This window comes from Amborella trichopoda, chromosome 11 (assembly GCF_054954075.1).
Source record: "Amborella trichopoda isolate Santa Cruz 75 chromosome 11, AtrichopodaSantaCruz75HAP2 v2.0, whole genome shotgun sequence".
In the NCBI taxonomy this organism is placed as follows: Eukaryota; Viridiplantae; Streptophyta; class Magnoliopsida; order Amborellales; family Amborellaceae; genus Amborella; species Amborella trichopoda.
Genome location: NC_142346.1, coordinates 3,980,994 through 4,003,020, shown reverse-complemented (window position 1 = coordinate 4,003,020; position 22,027 = coordinate 3,980,994). Strand labels below are relative to the sequence as shown.

At 34.6% G+C, this 22,027-nt stretch overlaps 1 protein-coding gene and 1 long non-coding RNA gene across 2 annotated transcripts; both read left to right on the top strand.

Moving 5' to 3' along the window:
* The first annotated feature begins 3,839 nt into the window (after window positions 1-3,839).
* On the top strand, window positions 3,840-5,469 carry LOC110007868 (uncharacterized). The gene is made up of 3 exons (XR_016045025.1): window positions 3,840-4,532; window positions 4,689-4,843; window positions 5,023-5,469. It is a non-coding gene; the product is annotated as an uncharacterized LOC110007868 (long non-coding RNA).
* Window positions 5,470-9,500: 4,031 nt separating this feature from the next.
* On the top strand, window positions 9,501-19,723 carry LOC148779681 (large ribosomal subunit protein eL42-like). Its single transcript, XM_088850781.1, has 3 exons — window positions 9,501-9,701; window positions 9,805-9,879; window positions 19,524-19,723. Exons 1-3 carry the CDS (start codon window positions 9,516-9,518, stop codon window positions 19,608-19,610), a joined length of 348 nt encoding a protein of 115 aa, XP_088706907.1. The 5' UTR covers window positions 9,501-9,515; the 3' UTR covers window positions 19,611-19,723.
* Window positions 19,724-22,027: the final 2,304 nt, after the last annotated feature.

The following is a 22,027-nucleotide window of genomic DNA, read 5'->3' as shown; positions in this document are numbered from 1 at the left end:
TTTTAACGTTTTCCCACTTTTCTTGAAAAGTTTTAAAATACCTTTGAGCATAAATTAATTTTCAACTTCATTTTGATGTGTTTTGTTTAATCATGTTGTAAAATATTTTATTAGATTTTTTATTTTTATTTTTTATATTTTTTTGATCGCCTGTGACTTGCCCAGCTAGCCCAGTTGATCTGCTTACGGCCCTATGTCCGGTTAACGATTTCTGTTCGATTTTTCCTACACAGATGAAAACTATTATTTAACTTCATCTAGCTATGATCGATTTCACTTTTTGCCATGAAGCTTTAAGAAAGAAAAGGAAAAAGGAAAAAACTAAATAAAATATGGAAAAGTATACGATGAGATTATTTCTTGTAGATACAAGATAGTCACAATTAATCATGACCTGGATGTAAAAATTGTATAGTGGCATTTATTTCATTGACTAAGATTAAATTTCAACATAAATTTTTTCGATCTTTGTAACATATTCAAGCTATCTGATTTCACATCGGATAATTATAAGTACTCGTGACTTCTTTGTGTCAAAGATAATTGATATCATTCTATACAATCCCCATAAATTACAACCGAAAGTAATTAATATACAAAACCAGAAGCACAAAAGCCCAAAATAAGAGTCACATCCCATGTTTTATTACAATATTAGAAAGGGTGTGGTTTGTATAGGGCCAAGGCTCTAAACAATCAATTAAAGCCCATCTTCAAATAGTATCAAGAAATATAATTCACAATACTGAAAATCTTTGTGATAGCTTTAAAATATATTGTCATCTTTAATTATAAAATTTAAAGCTTAAAAAATAGTGTTGATCGAGCAAATCTATGAAAACTTGAAAATATTGAAAATTGACGGTAAAAAAATACGTTACAAGATGCACTGTTTTCAAAACTTGAAATCCATTTTTTTCTCATGTCGATACATTTTGATGTCAAGATGATTACATTGAGGACATTTGGGCATAAAAAAAACCTCTTTTATTGAAATTTTTGAGGTGGGCTCTAATTTTGATTATTTAGAGCCTCGGCTCCATGTAAACTTTTCCCTATTAGAAAACGTGCTTCTTGCTCATTTAAATTAATGTTAAGAATGTGATGAATTGGATATGGGATAATTAATATAAAATGGGTATTGTATACTACAAGGCCATTTATCTTTATTACAAAGAAATCATAATTACTCATTTTCATTAGATGCTAAATTGGATGGTTTGGGGTGTGTCACAAAATTTAAGATTTTTTTTTAAATTTTTGAATCTAGTGACACATTTATAACTACCCAATTTGAAATTTAATGGATATCAATAATTGTGAACTCCTTATATAAAAAGTAAATAGTCTCTATGTATATATATTTTTTAAATTAGATTTAGTGGGTGGGCGATCGGGGCTTTCCCAGAATCACCCAATGTCATAACTCGTTGTTTTTTTTTTTTTTTAAACTTTTTATTGATTCAACCATAGATCAGATTCATAAAATATTTTGGTGATCCAAACCCTGATTCCATGTTCAAAACCTCTGCTTTAACTAATTGGGATTCTTTGCTACGAGACAATTTACCTTTGGTATAAGGTCACAAATACCTCTAACCATCTAATTTTAAATTGGAACTTTCCTTTTTTTTTTTTTTTTTTTTGAATTTTGAACATAGTCAATGACACATTTACAACCACTCGATTCAAAATCCAATGGATAAAAATGAATGTAACCTACTTTGATTCGTCTCTTTGTATTGGTGTGCGAAATCATTATCAACTCATTATCATGGCTGAGAAAAGGGAATACTTTGGCTCATAGTTAACCTGTGAAAAACCAAAAGAAACACTTTGGCTCTTCATTAGATTAAAGTAAATCTTTGGGCAAACTTTTTAAAATACAAGAATTTAACAACATATGTAAAGGTAGGCAGTTTTTTTAGGGGAGTACTGATCCTATGAGACCCTCCCACACCTATATGTGCAGGACCTTAAAGGATCACTATTAAATTTGACACAAATCTCTAAAAAAGTCAAGTCTCACATCCATGTGATAACGTTTTTAGATATCTATGCCAAATTTAATAATGATTATTTCAGATCCTATATACATGGATGTGGGAGGGACTCATAGGATCATACTCTTTTTTTAGACATAATAATAGGGTAGTAAAGCACATCTTCAAATAGTGTAGAGAAATGTGATTTCATTACAGGGAATTTTTGTGGTAATCTTAAAGTATATTTTTATCTTTAATTATAAAATTTAAAGCTTAAAAAATATTGTGGATCAAGCAGATCTATGAAAACTTTGAAAATCTTGAAAATTGACAGTCCACAAATGCATTATATTTCCAAAACTTAAAATCTATTTTTTCTCATGTTCATGCATATTGATGTAGAGATGATCAATTTGAGGATATTTGAGAATTAAAACAATCTCTTCTAGTAAAATTTTTGAGGTGGGCTATAATTTGATTGTTTAGAACCTTAACTCTATATAAACTTTTTCTAATATAATAGGTAAAGTTTCCCAAAATTTGAAGATTTTTGATTTATTTTTATAACTTCTTCCATATTTTCTAGTTATTTTCTAACGTGTATAGGAGAGAGACGGAGAGAGAGAGAGCTACCTGATATGGAGAGGGAGAGAGTACAATAGTTTTCACATTTTAGTAAGAGATTGTAGGAAGGCCAGAAATTTTAGAAAAAAAATTTATGTTTGAAATTTTAGGAGTTCTATGAAATAAGACAATAAACGTTTCGGGAGGACAGATATTCTGAGAGTTACCCATCTAAAATTTAGGATATAATCAGAAAATTATGTTTGAGATTTTAGGAATTCATGGAGATAAAACAGGTTGAAAATTTTTTTTATATACGGTGTCAACCTTATCCTATAGAAGTAAAGTGCACCTTAAAAACCCATTGGATATAGGCTTAGCTCTCAGAATATCCGTCCTCCTTAAAAGATTATTGTCTCACCTCAAAGAGCACCTAAAATTTCAAACATAAACTTTTTTCTAAATTTTTTGGCCATCCTACAATTTTTTACTAACACAACCTCATTTCGTATTTGAATTTTAATTTTTTCTAAAATTTCTGATCCATAATTGATTATCTCGATATAAATATGAAAAAAAAATAAAATTTTGATAGCATCTTACAACACATTATCTAGACCGTCCATTTTCAATATTTTTACATGTTTAAAGATCTACTTGATTTTAATTATTTTTTGAGTTTAAAATTTTATAATTAAATATGAAAATAGATTTTGAGATAATCCTAAAATTTTTTTATTTATACTAACATTACATATTATTATAAAATTTAAAGGTGCGTTTTAATTGGATTGTTTAAAGTTGCAACCTTATATATTTAACATAATATTTAAATATATATATTTTTATTTTTAGGTCAGGTCCGATCGGGTCGGGCACAATCCCATAAATATTTTTCAAAAAAGTCTAGATCCGGCTGGTCCTATCTCTCTCACATTATTAAAACTCGCTAACTTGCTACTTCTTAATTCGTTGCTCACTGTTAAACATGGCACTTTCGAAACTGTGTGCGATATAAACAGCGTGCAGTTACCCCAAAAACAAGGTCAAGTTTATCTCGAAAATTGAGAAGAAGGCGTAGTGTTTTGCCATATAAAAAGGGCAAAGGGGACACCAGAAGGAGCTCCAGTTCTTGACAACAAAATTTTTTGATCTCTGTTCCCCTCTGTTACTCATACTGATGGATAGTCTTCCAAAAGCTGATAGAATCAGCTTTCTACCAGACTGTATCTTAGAATCCATTGTCTCTCTCTTGCACATAAGAGAAGCAGGCAGGACTTGTATTTTGTCTAGGAGATGGAGGTATGTATGGGCTTCTGCGCTCCCTCATTGAACATCACGGATGACACCGGCAACATCAACTTAGATTTAAACTGGTCTTTTATTGTTGAGCAAGCCCCTTCTCTCCACAGCGGCCCCATTCTCTATTGTACACACGAGCAGGTCAATGTGATTTGGATCAATGGATACCTTTGTTAACAAGAACAGGCCTGTAAAACTCGAACTGAACTTCTCTCGTGAGGTGAGGTGCAAGAAGAAGTGAATGGCATTATTTTGATGAGTTATAGAATGCACACTTCTCTATTTTCTTGTAGCTCTTTGATGGCTTTGGACTTGAGTTTTTACTCACTCAATCCCTCTTGCGATTACAAGGGCATACCATCTCTCAAGAATCTCACTCTAGCTTCGGTGAGGCTCAATGTTAGCATATTGGAGTCTCTAGTTTCAGGGAGTGGGCGGTTGAAGAAATTACAACTATTTGACTGTGATGGCCTTTACCATCTCAAAATTCATGCCTCCAGCCTTTCATTTTTATATGTACAAGGCAAATTTAATGCCATAAATTTGAGTAAAAGTTCCAACTTGAAGGTGTTTGTCGTAGCTCATCCCAAAAGGGATAATGCCTTTGCTACCATGATTAGCAACGATCTGGAGGGTCTCCTTGGATTAGAGGTGCTTTTCATACATGATTCTTTTATGCAGGTAAGAGTTGCTTTTCATTCACTATTCTTTTATGCAGGTAAGAGTTGCTTCCAGTATTGTTCTAATGTATATTGATGGATTTATTTGGTGGGATTTTTTTTAACACTATCAGTTCTATAGAGATAATTGTACCTGCGTTCCATGAACTTGTGGCAGTATTTTTTCAGAGGAGTTGTTCCTGAGAGACTCCCTACCACTTACAATTATCTCAGGCTTTTAGTTCTGAGTTTAAATACAAGCAAGATAATGGAGGTTAAGGGCTTTGCTTGTCTTCTGAGAAGTTTCGCATACTTGAATATCTGACCATTCAGGTATGCTTGATGATAAGATCTCATTTAGCTTATACTTTCACTTATATTTTTCATACGTTACTTGGTGCCTTTATATTTCTTGATTTATTTTTTGGTTTTATTTTTTGAAGGCTTCTCACCATGGTGCCTTTATATTTCTTGATTTCTTTTGATTTCTTTTTTGGTTTCATTTTTTGAAGTCTTCACAGCTTGAAAGCCAAAGTGATGGATGCTTTTGGGAAAACATGAATTGTCAATCTGGATCTTGGTTGGGGTTCCTCAGAAGAGTGTACATAATTCTGGGAGAGATTCGGTTAGAAGATATGGAGTTAATTAAGTTCTTGCTGTTGAACACCAAAGTGCTGGATGAATTCTTCATTGAGATCATTGAGACTAGCAAAGGCATGGATCAAGCCAAACAATTAAGCCTCGAAAACCAGTTGCATTCGCTTCCGAAAGCTTCTTCTCGTGCCAAGATCATATTCAAAAATTCCAGCTAAGACTTGCAAATTTTCAAAACCAAATCTCATGTTTGGTTGGTGTTTTGAGGAAGAATGCTTATTGTCTATCATCAATATATTTTGAAAGAATGATTATCATATTGTTTTCAGCAATTTGAAATCATTGGCTATATTTTGTAGCTGAAAGGAATTATTGGGGGACAGCATTAGTTAGCCACAAGGGTTCAAAGCATTTTATAATGTTGCTTTTGTGTTCTCAGCAATTTGAGATATGCTCTTCTATTTTAAAACATGTTATAACAACACACATATAATGCTACCGACCATTATGCTGCCATCTTTCAAACATTGTTGTTGTATTTTGATTATTTTGTCCAGAAACAGAAAATAGCCTGCAAGTTTAGGATTGCACTCATTGCCAAGGATCATGCAACTTTTGGACAATTATGCAACTCTCTTGAAGTCATTGAATCTTTATAATTAAGAAATAGCTTCAAAACCACAGCAATAACTGCTTACGGCGGAAACTAGAAGAAACTGTTTATGGCCGAAACTAGATGGAAACAGATGGGTCCAATGTTACATTTTTTGTTTTGTAGAATAGTTGTGTATTTCAAAATAGGAAAACCTTTATATAAGGTTGCAACTTTAAAATATCGCACCTCAAAATGCTGTAATAAAAAGTTGTTTGGATGTTGGAAAACTCTCTAATTTATCATCTGGACATCGAGATGTATGAATATGATAAGTATTAAAGATTTTGAGTCTGCGAAATAGAGTATCTTGCAATGTATAATCTAAGACCGTGCATTTTCAAGATTTTCATGTGTTTATAGATCGACTTGATTTGAACTATTTTTAAAATTTTATAATTAGAGATGAAAATAGATTCTCAAGCCATCCTAAGAATTTTTTATATCAAAATTACATTTATGATAAAATTTAGAGGTGCACCTTAATTGGATTGTTTAAGGTTGCAACCTTATGCAAATCTCACCCTTCAAAATAACATAGTGTTTTGTCTATTTATCCTGAGCTTTATTTTGTAAAGAAATATATGTGTGAGTTTTTAGTCACACATTGAAGATGAGAGTGTAGACTGAGTGGTATTTAAGTGATTGAAGATGAGAGTGTGGACTGAGTGGTATTTAAGTGATTGAAGATGAGAGTGTGGACTGAGTGGTATTTAAGTGATTGAAGATGAGAGTGTGGACTGAGTGGTATTTAAGTGTTGGAACAAAGTTGAGAGTAATGGTGCAAGTACTGAGCACATGAAGCATGCGATACGCATCCTGTGAGAGGGTGGAAGGGCCTGTGAGAGGGTGGAAGGGCGCTATAGTGTGTACTTTGCAGACGTCAAATTTAATTTAAAGGTGGTGTATGTAACAATCGAATTTAAGGGTTGTGTATGTAACAAACGGTTGATTGTTGGTGAGATCACAACCATCGAATTTAAGGGTGGTGTATATGACTGTTGGTGGAAAATGTAACTCATCCCTCTCTATCTCTACACATTTTTCTCTCTTTATCTTTGTAAAATACAAGACTCTCGTGATTTACATAATAAGCTATTGGTTCCGAATACATAGAACCTAGAAGTGCATAATAAACCCTTCTGTTTTTCTGTATCCCGGTTCGTAGAACTTAGAAGTGCACAAGATAACCTTTTGTTTTTCTGAAATCAATCAATCTCTCTCTCTCTCTCTCTCTCTCTCCAAGAAGCTTTAAATGGTTGATTAACTAATTAGAGTCCAGAAGCAATTTTTTCTACATTTGAGAAGGCAAGTTTTGTTAACATTGTTAGGAATGTAGGAATATTCTAGAGGGTGAATTCAGGATATATACAACGAGTTCATCACAACAATTAGTCCTTAAGACCAAGCTCTAGTCACCAAGCTCTATGAATGACTCAGAACAGAGACACAATGTTCACGAATGAATCAGAACGTTAGAGAAATTAGATGATCATGATCTAAATATCCAAATATACGACAATAATTTGTAAAACCATTCAAGACCAAATCAAGCCAAGGCTTAAAGCCCATTCAATGTCAAATCAAGCCAAGGATTGTAATAACTAAGTTGCAGTAGAGTAGGAGATGATTCTCTCCATTGATTCACGAGAGCCTTGGCCAAGGAATTCAGAGTGGACACTTTGAGTTTGAGCATATGGTTATTAATTGACATTAGAAGCCAACATCAATGACATTAGAAGTCCCACTGGATTAGTTACATCATCCATTCAAACTCGGATATAGATATTGATGCTTGAGGACCACCTTCACCCGGGGAGACCCTCTAGGGATCGAAGCTAACCGGTTTAGGATATTCTGTGAAGAATATTCCTCAAATCCAACCACAAACGTATGATGTTGGATAGCAAGAACCCAATCAATTGCATGTCGTGCTCGAGGACCACTAAATATTTGGTTTCTTTTAGTTGGAACTTTCATCCAAATTAATGTCACTAGAAAAAGGGTAAGTAATTAATGTCACTAAATCCACTGCTAAGATGAAAAACTAAAAGACTTGGGGAATGAATTTTGATATGGTAGAGGCTGTCGCAATCTTCTACTTTGAGGTACTCCAATCGCGGGCTATGGGAAACTATGATTTCGAGTGCCCCATCATCACGTGACACATTTTGCAGAGAGGGGAACTTGAGAGATTGGAACCCGATGAAATCAGTAGGGGGTTCAAGGATGCAAGAATGCAAGTTGAGCAATGCCAGAGGGTTGCATGAAAACAAGCAAGGAGAAATTTTGTATTGATGAAGCTGATCGAAGTTGATGCTAAATTCTTGAAGGCCCCCTCTACTCTCTCTCTCTCTCTCTCACCCTCTCTCTCCCCATTTAATTTATAGTTGGATCTCAGCTGATTCTTTCATGACTTCTTCTGATGTTCCCTTGTTTATGAGCAGGAATATGTTGTATTAATTTATTGGTTACAAAAAACCTCTCTTTTTATTTTGCCCCAATTTCCTTGACCATTATGTCATGCCATGAAAAGCCCGTATCTTAGTCTCAGGTTTTCCTTTTTCTTTTTCTTTTTTTCATTTTCTCTCACATTTCCAATTGTATGTAATTTTTGGATTTCTCATTTTTTTTGATATGGTCAACTATGCTTCTTCATACCTATCAGATATTCTTTATGTTGCCTTTTTCATGATAGGAATCATATCCGTTAATTATTATGTCATGGATGGATCTAATGATTAGCATTGTTTTATAGAATCTGGTATATGATCAATGTGCACCTTAAGAGAGGATCTTATCAAAGATGAAGCCAATAGATTAAAGAAACATAGGTTGAAATTTGAGATCCTATGAGTGTTACATGGTCGTGCACATCAGTGTTAGTGTCCATCAACTGTTATAGATGTATAATTCTTCGACCTGATAAATCGATACTCATTGATAAGTCTGTTCAATTGTTTTTATAAATAACATTTTATGTTTTACTAGTATATATGATAATTTGCTATATCATTCGCATGTGAAGCTGGTGGGAAGGTAGTAGAGCTCACAATAGCAGTCCAATATTGCCTGAGTTAGGTGGTAGAGCTCACAATAGTAGTCCAATAATGCCTGAGTTTGAACCCTATGGAGTGTTGACCCTTGTAAACATGCTGCACCATCATAGATTGGAGCCTTGGTGTAAATCTGGAACCCAGTGTCATCGTCAAAGCCCATCTCTGTCCCACCCCATCTCTGTATTTGAGAGAAAATTTATTAAGGGGCTGTGTCATTCATGCATTTATGTAACCAATTTTTGTCATGGATCATATATATACTGTCACACTTGATCCTTACTTTTTCTATGTATTTTGTTTTTTGGCATGCCTTCTTTCTAAACAGGGTAACTTATGTCTCTTCTTGGACATTTAAATGACTACCTCGTAACAAAAGGAAATTTGAGATTAAGATATCGATTTTCTCTTTTCATGCTGCCATTTTTCTAATTTAGTATTTTTTAGTGGTAATATTTAACAAGTTTTGCTTTCGTGGTCTGAGTCCTATCTCTCTCTCTCTGTCTCTTGTAACTCTAACTATACTGATAACATGCAACTGACCATTTTTATGAATCATGTTCAATGGTCTTCTTTTCATGGTGTTCCTAGGGAACATTTTTATGAGTGTTTTCTTGATTGCTAGTTTTTTTGAGTTTGGACACATCTTCTAATGCTCTGGTTAGATTTTTAGATTGCCAATATGTGGCCTAACTATGAAATTATGCAGGTGAACGTTCCGAAGACTAAGAAGACCTACTGCAAGAACAAGAAATGTAAAAAACATACCTTACATAAGGTTACACAATCCAAGAAAGGCAAGGACAGCCTTGCTGCTCAAGGGAAAAGGCGTTATGATCGGAAGCAATCTGGTTATGGAGGTCAGAATAAGCCAGTTTTCCACAAGAAGGTAATTTCAAAATGGCTATGGAAATTCTTTGTCCTGGTTTCATATGTGTGAGTTTAGCTTTTGGGGTGCATTTTTTGTGACATACTATTGTCACCTTTCTCAGGCTAAAACAACTAAGAAGATTGTGCTTAGGCTGCAATGTCAGAGTTGCAAACATGTTTCTCGACACCCAATCAAGGTGAGCCTATTGAAGGTTACTACGAAAGAAAGACCTATGTGATCTTTCTCAAGGGAATATAATTTTTTTTTTTTTAATGATAATAATTACCCATTTTTATTTTGGTAAAAATATCACTATATGGTCCTTTTACAATAAATAAATATTTCAAAATAAAACAGGACAACAATAAAAATAAAACTCAACCACTTGACACCATTTTTATAACTAAATACTATGCTTGAAAATATAAAATAAAAGAGCAAGAAAGTAAAAGAGAAGATGCCGGAGATTACCTCAATCGGGCTTATTACACTTCATTACGTGTCACTACATCCAATGTCGCGGGATCAGCAGTCTAGCTTCAATCTCGAACTGAGAAAACTAATTTCGGTCAAACTAGGTAACCACCCTTAAATCTCTACAAAACCCTAACTCCAAAATAATTAGGCTAAAAGCCTAATTTTTCTAACCCATCTTTAGGTCAAGAGAGAAAGAAAGGAGACCTAGGGTTGGGGTGTGCCCCCTATGGGTCCTAGGAGAGAGAGAGAGGTTATGGGAGAGAGAGAGGTGTGTAGAGACTGAGGGAGAGCACCCCTATTTATAGTGAAATTTAGAGAGAGAGAGGTGTGTAGAGATGGAGGGAGAGCACCCCTATTTATATTGAAATTTGGATCGACGGTTTCTTAAGAGTTTCTCATAGTTTCCCTCTTTCTTGAGATTGAATATGGATCGTTGATCAAAGTGACTTGTGGGGTAAGAGATCTGAGCCATCTATTCCATAGATGGACCATCAACATTATGGAAGGTGAATGAACCATTATCCGCCTTTCCTTAAACCATTTTTTATATTTAAATAAATTACATCTATTAAAAATATCATGCATTCTATAAAATTGTATTATCCATCTCATATATTCCATAAGAATATATCAAGAAATATCAAGTTAATATTTACTATCTTAAATAGATAAGATATGATCATATTTACTATATTACAAATTGACCTATATTACAAATTGACCACATAAGATACACATTCCATATTTAAATAACTTGAACACAAAGCTATCAAAAGGAATCCAAAGGGGTGGGGCGTGCTACCCCTATGTGGCACATGTGGGCCCCACCCACATGCCACATGGTGGGCCCCACCCACATGCCACACGGTGGGGCCCATGTGCACTATGGGCCCCCATGGAATTTTATAAAAAACAATTTAATATATATTTGAATGTTTTATAACTTTGTAAAATCAATAATTATATTTTTATAAGTCCAAAAATCATAAATAAAATATTGAGAGATTCATAAAAATTCAAATAATAAAAATAAAATTATTTCAATAATAAAATGAACACAATTAAGTTAATATGATGGGAAAATGATCTATATGGTTTTAAGAATTCAATATGTAATTATGGGGTACTCCACCTTCAACTGTGGACTACAGACCACACTTGTTTTATCGAACCGACCAAATGTTTTCCATGACCCATAGCCCAAGCAGGGGTTCACTAGTGGGTCACCAAAGTCTGGCCAATAAGTCAATTGGTCGTAATCCCAGTCTGTGGATTACAGGTTGTCCCCTAAAGATGAGTCAAGATCACCACGACCTGACGTGACCATAGCTCTATGGTGCATAGGGGTATCTCTTGCACATGCATACGCTTCACTCAAAAGGTGGATAACTTACTTTTTCGAAAGATCTATCGATATACATGCCGTATGATGGATCATGGATGAGGTTTTGGCCCCCGTCTCTGTAGGCCTACCATCACACACAATAGTCACACAGTCCCTCGACTCACTCATTTAAGTATAAGCTCCGATTTCATCAAGGGCTAACCCAAAAACCCTTCTCGGTTTAATCTTTATGCCCAAGTACCTTGAGTTTTCCAACTGACTGGCCTAAATCGTCAAGCACAGTTCGGTATCAGCAAACGTCATTTGCTTAGTATGGTTCTCAAGGGACCACACTCCCACTGAGTTATGTTCCACTATAATAAATTTTTTTCATTACACACTCATGAGGCCTTTAAAGGCCACATAAACCCAACATCTCATACTTGGCCATACATTATCTCTTCCTCACATTCTTTTATCCCCATCTCTCTCACATGTCTTACAAAAACATTAGGGACAACTCTCTTAGTCAGAGGGTCTGCAATCATCAAATTTATAGATGTATAGCTGATCTCGATCTCTTTCAATCGCACATCATTTCTCAAGTGATAGAAGTATGACTTGATATGCTTAGAATTCTTGTGAAATCGAGGCTCCTTAGAGACACAAATAGCCGCCGTATTGTCACAGAAAATTCGCACGACCTCACAACATATAGAATGTAAAATTAAGTTGATTAAGAATCTTCTTAATCCACACGACCTCCTTGGCTGCTAGACAGCATGCCACATACTCGGATTCCATAGTGGACAAAGCCACAATATCTTGTTTATTTGACTTCCAAGAAACCGCACCCCCTCCAAGCATAAACACATACCCAGATGTAGACTTCGCATCATCTGGATCCGCGAGATAGCTTGCATTTAAATATCCCTCTATTGCTATTTTAGTTTCCCCTTATATGTGAGCGCATAGTTCATGGTTTCCTTTAAATATCTGAGAATTCTTTTTACTGCTTTCCAATGCTCCTCTCCTGTATTGCTTTGAAAACGGCTCACCAAACTCATGACGAAGGATAAGTCAGACCTTGTTCCCGTCATGGCCTACATAAGGGACCCAACTGCGCTCCTGTAAATGACACTCTCTCCATGGCTCTTATATCTATGTCTTTGGTAGAACACATTTTTTTACTAAGCTTGACATGGGCTTACATATACTTATATCAAACTTTTTCAGTATCCTCTTATAGTAGGTTGCCTGGGAAAGTTGGATAGTCTTCTGTCTCATATTTCTTATTACATTGATGCCCAACACATATGAAGGTTCACCAAGATCCTTCATATCGAAGTGTTGTGTAAGGAAATTTTTCGTCTCTACTACTAGGGTAATTGAGCTACTAACAATTAGCATATCATCCACATATAACGATATAAAGACCACATCACTTTCACTGACCTTTTGATATATGTAATAATCCTCATTATTTGTAGAGAATCCTGCAAGAGCGAAGGTCGCTTGAAATTTTATGTACCACTGTCGCGATGCTTATTTCAGGTCATAAAGGGATTTTTTAAGTTTGCATACTAGGTTATCTTTCCCTTTCTCCTCAAATCCCTCAAGTTGAGTTATGTAAATTTCTTCTTCTAAATCCTAATTTAGAAAGGCTGTTTTGACATCCATTTGATGAACCTCAAAGTCAAAATGGGCTGTTATAGCCATAATGATTCAGATGGATGTAAATTTGGTGTCAGGAAAAATGTTTCCTTATAATCTATCCCTTATTTCTAGGTAAAACCCTTTGCAACCAACATAGCTTTGTATTTTTCTATTTTCCCTTCAGAGTTCAACTTTTTCTTGAAAATCCACTTACAACCAATGACCTTATGCTTTTGAGGTAGATGTACTAATTGCCATACATGGTTTTGGTTAATGAAAGCATACTCATTTTTCATAGCTTCTACCCAGTATTCTCTTTCAGGACAGGTTAAAGCTTCACGATGAGTTATAGGTTCTGAATCTGGATCTTCCATAACCTTATCAAAATGTTCTCTAAGGTAGACAAATTGTTTTAGGTAAAGTGGTCGTCTACCGACTCGGTTACTTTATTTTGGTTCAGGTAAATGTTACTTTCTTTAGGGAGTTCAGGATCAGGTTGGGTTGATTTAGAAGTTTCAGGTTCAGGGTCTCGAACTAAACCTTTGTTTTTTGCCTCCTCATAAAAGTCGGCTTGTTTTTTACTCACCCTTGCTTCAAGGAACTCTTCTTCGAAGAAGTGAGCATCGCGGCTTTCAATAACCACACATGTTTCAAGGTTGTAAAATCGATACCCCTTATCATGATCTAGGTAACCAATGAAAATAGTTTTGACAGTTATGAATTGCAATTTGGTTTTATTTTGATGCGGGATAAGGACATGGGCTGAGCAACCTCAAACTCTCATGTGTTCAAGGGAGGGAGTACGATCTGTGAAAATTTTGTGAGGAATAAGTGGGGCAATTTTTGTGGGAGTTCGGTTAAGGATGTAACATGCCGTTAATACGGCTTCTTCCTAAAACTCCAAGGAGAGATTTGCATGCCCCATCATACTCCTTACCATTTTCGCTAAGGTCTTATTCCTTCTCTCAGCTACACCATTTTGTTCAAGACTATAAGACATGATGTATTGATGAATGATCTTATTTTCAATGCAAAATTCTTTGAAAAGGTCAGATGAATATTCCCCTCCTCTATCGGTTCTAAGGACTTTAATTTTCAGATTGGTTTGATTCTCTACCTGGGTCTTATATTCTTTGAATTTTTTTAAAGCTTCTAATTTTGCAGGAATAAGGTACACATGGCTATATCGTGAGTGATCATCTATAAAAGAGATAAAATATCTCCACTTTTGGTGGTCACATTAATAGGTCCACATATGTCACTATGAATGATTTTCAATACGCTAGTAGCTCTTTTTGCCCTTGTAGTATTTTTCCTTATTAATTTTTCTTGCACACAAGACTCGTATACTTTCGATAAATCTCTTTTATAATTTTAAAGTATCCTATCCCTTTTTAATCTTTCCATTTGTTTGATATTATTGTGTTCTAACCTCATATGCCATAGGGTAGCATCCAATTCATTAGGGGACGAGACATAAGCAACATTCTCTTTTATTTCAATAGTTAATAGCCCATCTACAAGTCGTCCAGTCATGATCACATTTTTCCCCTTTTTGACCACCACTTTCTCCCCAATGAAAGTGGTTATGAATCTAGCTATAGACATCTTAGGAACTGAAACCAAGCACTTCCTTATATCAGAAGCATAAAGTGCTCGCTTTAGGATTAATGCGCTCCTACTCTTCAATTTCAGCTCAATATCTCCAACTCCAAGTACATCAGTCTTCTGATTTCTTCCCATGTAAATATGCTGCTGTCTTGGCCCTAAGGGAGTGAAAGAACGGAAACCATCCTTAGTGTTTGTGACATGGGCCGTTGCCCCAGAGTCAAGACACCAAGAGGCTCCCTTGGGGTCAGCCAGCATAGATTCAAAAACCACACATGCCAATTCCTTGTTGATACTTCCAAATTTGTTGAACCGACAACTATTGGCTATGTGGCCTACCTTCTTGCAAACAAAACAAGTTCGAGTCTCTCTCCTTGCTCCCTTATTTCCAAAATCTCTTCTTTTGAAATCTCTTTTCTTTCCAAAATAATTTCTTCCATTTTCTTTATTAAATTTAAAAGAAGATGGAGATTTTACCATTTGTACAACGTCCCTTGGAGTTTGCCTTGAATTCCTCTTCTCTTCTTCTGATTTGATTGTCGTGATGAGCTTCTCCACTTTTGGTGCCTTTCTTCAAGTAGAAAGGGAAGATATAAAAGTCTCTCATGAATTAGGAAGTGCATTTATAAGATGAATCACTTGCATAGATTCATTGGGTTTTATGCCTGTGTATTCTAGCTCTCTGATTAGCGCGTGAAAGACGTGCACATGATATGCAAACTTGATACCTTCTGCCATCTTTAGCTCATTATACCTCTTCATAGCCATGGTTTGCTCTCTCTCAAGTTTATCATAAATCTAATTTGCAGTATAGATTGACTCATACTCAGAAGCATATGAGTTAGTCATTGCAAATAAAAGAATGTATTTGCATCTCAGATTCATCATCTTACAATTGACGTACTCATCTTTGATTTCTTGAGATGAGTCGTCAGTTGGACGACGAGGTCGGCCCTCAAAGAGTACCTCATGCAAGTTTTCCTCATAGGGCACAAATTTGATTTTTCTTTTTCATGAAGGAAAATTGGTCCCATCAAACTTTTCAACTTTCAGAATCTCTGAGATTAAAGTACGAGCAGCCATACCTTTCTATTATCAAGCAAAGAAAAATAAGAAAATACTCCTAATGGCAATAAAGTAAAACTAGCACTGATACCAATGAAAGAAAGACCTATGTGATCTTTCTCAGGGGAATACATTTTTTTTTTTAATGATAATAATCACCCCTTTTTATTTTGTCAAAAAGGTCACTTCCAGATGGTCATTTTACAATAAATAAATATTTCAAAATAAAACAGGACAACAATAAAAATAAAACTCAACCACTTGATGCAATTTTTATAACTTAATAATATGCTTGACAATATAAAATAAAAGAGCAAGAAAGTAAAAGAGAAGATGCCGGAGATTACCTCAACCGGGTACATTACACCCCACACCGAGTCACCACATACAATGATGCGATATCAGCGGTCTAGCTTCAATCTCGAACCAAGAAAGCTAATTCGACCAAACTAGATAACTACCCTTAAATCTCTACAAAACCCTAACTCTAAAATAATTACGCTCAACCCTAATTTTCCCAACCTTTAAATCTTTAGGTCTAGAGAGAGAGAAAATGAGACCTAGGGTTGGGGCATACCCCTTATAGGTCTTAGGAGAGAGAGAGAGGGTTATGGGAGAGAGAGAGGTGTGTAGAGATGGGGGAGAGCATCCCTATTTATAGTGAAATTTAGGTCTAGGGTTTCTTTAGGGTTTCCCATAGTTTGCCTCTTTCCTGGGATTGAATATGGACCGTTGATCAAGGTGACTTGTGGGGTGAGAGATCTGAGCCATCTATTCCATAGATGGGCCATCAACATTATGAAAGGTGTATAAACCATTATCCCCCTTTCTTTAAACCATTTCCCAACAATATATTTAAATAAATTAACCCATTAAAGATATCATGCATTCCATAAAATTGCATTATCCATCTCATATATTCTATAAGAATATATCAAGAAATATCAAGTTAATATTTACTATCTTAAATAAATAAGATATGGTCAATATTTACTATATTACTGTAACAATCCTAAACTTTTGAAAAAAAAAAAAAGAAAAAGAAAAAAAAGAAGAAGAAAATAAACTTTTAATACATGATGATTCATTTGAACATGATGGTCCTTAGGGACCATCTCTACTTTTCAAAACTTTTCGTTTAAAAGCTTCTTTGCTTCTTTGCGCTTGCCACGTCCACTAAAGGACGTGGGCTTTAGTCGTTTAAAGCGTAACCTAACGCTCACACCTGTAACGTAATAAAAGAATAAAATAATATATTAGTAGAATTTAAATTCAGAGAGATGAGGACTCTTACCTTAGAAAACTTATGAGATTTTTGTCTCTGGTCGAAACACAGTGAACTCCTCTCTCTAGCTGAATTTTTATCGGAAGCTCCTTCTCAAGTATTTGTGGGTAAGTGACATCGTCTTCTTGAAAAATAGTCTGTTTTTAATAAATAGTGATATTTCCGTCCAGGATTTTTATTTTATAAGTTTTGTGTGTAAGTGACATCGTCTTCCTGAAAAATAGTCTGTTTTTAATAAATAGTGATATTTCCGTCCAGGATCTTTATTTTATAAGTTTTGTGTGTAAGTGACATCGTCTTTCTGAAAAATAGTCTATTTTTAATAAATAGTGATATTTCCGTCTAGAATCTTTATTTTATCAGTTTTATGTGTAAGTGACCTCATTGTCTCGAAAAATAATCCATTCTTTTTAAAAATAAAATGAAATAATTATGAATTGATATTCCATAAATTGTGATAATTCCGTATTCTTGAATTTTTATAAGAGTTTTTCTATACATATTAAATTGGCAATTATGCTAGAATGCCTTTACAAACTGCCACCTTTCTAAATTTGAGCCCAAAATATTTGATTGGTTATTTTTGAAATGTTATAGAGAGTGACTGTTATTAATGGTTTAAGTGAAATTCATATTAATGGTTTCAGTGATATGTTGAGTACATGATATTGCTGCTTTCGAATGTTTAAAGAGATTTAGAAATAATTTAAGTATGCAAGTGGACTCATCCGGTTCGCCGGTGAGGTATAAGTGGACCTATCTGGGACGTCGGTAGGGTTTAAGTGGACTCATCCGGTACGCCGGTGAGGTATAAGTGGACCTGCAGGGATTAAGTGGACCTATCTGGGATGCCAATAGGGATTAAGTGGACCCATCAGGACGCTGATGGGGTATATAGGTGACCTACTTGGGACGCCAGTAGGGTATTTTGTGAAATCCTTTGAATTTTGTACTGCCGTTAAAAGTGTTATAAGCATTTCAATTACTCGGATTATACTTAAATTATGCATTTATTGAAAGTGAAACTGTTGATGCATTTCTGTTAATAGATCTCATTTTGGAAAAAATTGATATCTTTCAATCATGATTATTTTTAGGATTATGATGATCACTTACTGAGTAGCCAAACTCATCAAACTATGGTAAACATTTTTTTCAGGATAACTACGGATTCATTTTGAGTGCTAGTCAAGATCAACCTTGGAAGATACTGTTGTTGTGCTAGCTTTCTTTATTTACTATGTAAGACCTCGCCACTGTAAATCTGTCCTATCAATAGATGTATATATGTTTTGTCCATCACATCTCAGGAGTAATAGTACTGTAAATTCTTGGGGTGTGACAATTACAAATTGACCATATAAGATACACTTTCCATATTTAAATAATTTGAAGGCAAAGCTATCAAAAGGAATCCAAAGGAGTGGGGCGTGCTATCCCTATGTGGCACATGTGTGCCTCACCCACATGCCACATGGTAGGCCCATGTGCACTATGGGCCCCCATGAAATGTTATAAAAAATAATTTAATATATATTTGAATGTTTTATAATTTTGTAAAATCAATAATTGTATTTTTATAAGTCCAAAAATCATAAATAAAATATTGTGAGATTTATAAAAATTCAAATAATAAAACTAAAATTATTTCAATAATAAAATGAACACAATTAAATTAATATGATGGGAAAATGATCTATATAGTTTTAGGAATTCAATCTGTAATTATGGGGTACTCTACCTTCAACTGTGGACTATAGACCATACTTGTTTTATCAAACCGACTCAGTATTTTCCATGACCCACAGTCCAAGTAGGGGCTCACTAGCGCGTCACCAAAGTCTGATCGATAAGTCAAGGGGTCGTAATCCCAGTTTGTGGATTATAAGTCCTCCCCTAGAGACGAGTTAAGGTCACCACGACCTGATGCGACCATAGCTCTATAGTGCATGGGAGTATCTCTCGCACATTCATACGCTTCACCCAAAAGATGGATAACTTGCTTTCCCAAACGATCTATCGATATGCATGCCATGTGATGGATCAGGGATGAGGTTTAGGCCCCCGTAGGCCTACCATCACACATAAGGGTCACACAATCCCTCGGCTCACTCATCTAAGCATAAGCTACAGCCTCAACCTTCGCGGTTTATTTTTTATGCCCAGGTACATTGGATTTTTCAACCGACTAGCCTAAATCGTCAAGTACAGTCCGGTATCAGTAAACATCATTTATTTAGTATGGTCTTCAAGGGATCACACTCTCACTTAATTTATGTTCCACTATAATAAATATTTTTCATTAACCACTCATTAGGCCTTTAAAGCCCACATAAACCAAACACACTGGTGAATATTGAATAATTACTATAGTTTCATTCTTTGTTCGGTGCTTTATTCGCTAATTTGAGAACTGGTTTTGTAGGGGTGCAAGCACTTTGAGATCGGTGGCGACAAGAAGGGAAGGGAACCTCACTATTCTAGTTTAGGATATTTGTCCTGGCAAGTTTGAGGCGGTCTTATTGATATGAAGTAAACCTTTTTTTGTTAGTTTTGTTGAACTTCCTGTTGCTTTTGAAGTAGTTTCTCTCTCATTCAGAGAAGTCTCTTGGAAGATGTATCTCATTTTCGGTTTTCATTTGAAGTGGTCTCTTTGGAAAATGATGTTCAATTTTATAGAAGTGACCGTAGAAATTAAAAAAATATGAGCAACTTTAATACTTGATGGTAGGGTTGTGCATGGCAAGGAGTTTAACTTCTCTCCAAAAAAACATAGGGAATTATAAGTATACATAGCTAAAAAATATCTCCCTCTCTCTCATATTCATATGTCGAATATGTCGGTTGAGCTAATGAGGGGCTTTAAGAAGGAAATATGGTAATATATAGTAAGTCCCTCTTTCTCCAATATTCTTGTCTATTATTTTGTTAATAATTGTGTATGCCAACCCTGATAGCTCCTCCTTATTATATATTTATAAAATATATTTAAAGATATACATTCTTTGATTTTTGGGTCGGGTTTGGTTAGGGTTCGGTCCGGGTCCCTTATAAACATTTTGGGTCAAGATCAAGGTATGGGGACTCTAGACCTGATCGGGTCCAAGTCCTATGTTTTGGGTCTAGGTCTAGGTTTAGCTACCCCCAGATCCGATCTGACCCGAACCATTGCCACCCCTAACCATGGGGAGAGGCCCTAAGAAGGCTAGCTTCAACACTCTGCCCTTGTTGGGTTTCACTGTTTTCACCTTCAATTTATCCAACACTTTGGCAATGCTACCAATTATGAGAACCACTGCAGGAAAAATCAGACGGTTTACATCGTAACCGCGTGGTTAGATCGGAATTGGCCATTGCTTGGTTCTGGCTATGGCCGGTTTTAGTGAACCGGTTGGGTGTTTTAAAAAAATTCATCAAAATTTATATAAATCCAAAAAAATAAGGAATTTTATTTATAATACATTTTTTAATGGTTTTCATCATTTTGTCAAAGTTTGGAAATTTTTTTGGCCATTAATATTTAGTTTTACATTTTCTCACTGTTTTTTGAAAATTTTCTAAAATAGCCTTAAGCACAAATCGATTATTTAAAATTCATATTTTTAATTAATTTTCAACTTCATTTACATGTGCTTTGTTTAATCATGCTGTATATATATATATATATATATATATATATATATATATATATATATATATATATATATATATATATATATATATATATATATATATATATATATATATATATATTAATTTTTTATTTTTTTAACAGTTTTTTGACCGCCTGTGACTTGCTTGGCTAGGCAAGTTGACCTGCTTCTGGCCCCATGTCCGGTTAACCATTCCGGTTCAATTTTTCCTACACAGATGAAAACTATTATTTAACTTCATCTAGCCATGATCGATTTCACTTTTTGCCATGAAGCTTTAAGAATGAAAATGAAAAAGGAAGAAACTGAATAAAATATGGAAAAGTATATGATAAGATTATTTACTTTGGTAGTCACAATTAATCTTGACCTAGATGTAAAAATTGTATGGTGGCATTTATTCCATTGACCAAGTTCAAACTTCAACAATAATTTTCTCGATCTTTATACCACATCCAAGCTATCTGATTTCACATCAGATAGATATAAGTACGCGTGACCTCTTTGTGTTAAAGGTAATTGGCATCATTGTATACAATCCCATAAAATACAACCAAAAGTGATGTAATATACATTTGTATCGGGCCAAGGCTCTAAACAATCAATTAAAGCCGATCTTCAAATAGTATCGAGAAATATGATTTTCAATACTGGAAATCTTTGTGAGAGCCATAAAATATATTTTCATCTTGAATTATAAAATTTAAAGCTTAAAAAATAGTGTAGATCGAGCAAATATATGAAAACTTGAAAATATTGAAAATTGATAGTCCAAAAATGCGTTACCCGTAAAATATATTTTCATCTTGAATTATGAAATTTAAAGCTTCAAAAATAGTGTAGATCGAGCAAATCTATGAAAACTTGAAAATATTAAAAATTGATGGTCCAAAAATGTGTTACTAGATGCACTGTCTTCAAAAATTTTTTCTCATGTCTATGTATCTTGATGTGGAGATGATCAAATTAAGGATATTTGGGCATAGAAAAAACCTCTTCTACTGAAATTTTTGACGTGGGCTCTAATTTTGATTGTTTAGAGCCTCAGCTCCATGCAAACTTTTCCCTATTAGAAAATGTGCTTCTTGCTCATTTAAATTAATGTTAAGAATGTGTTGAATTAGATATGGAATAATTAATATCAATTAGGTATTGTATACTACGAGACCATTTATCTTATCAAGTTAGGATCTTATAAAACTCTCCCCCACCCATGTATGTAGGATCTCAAAGGATTATCATTAAAGTTGGTATGGATATTTAGAAAAGTTATCAC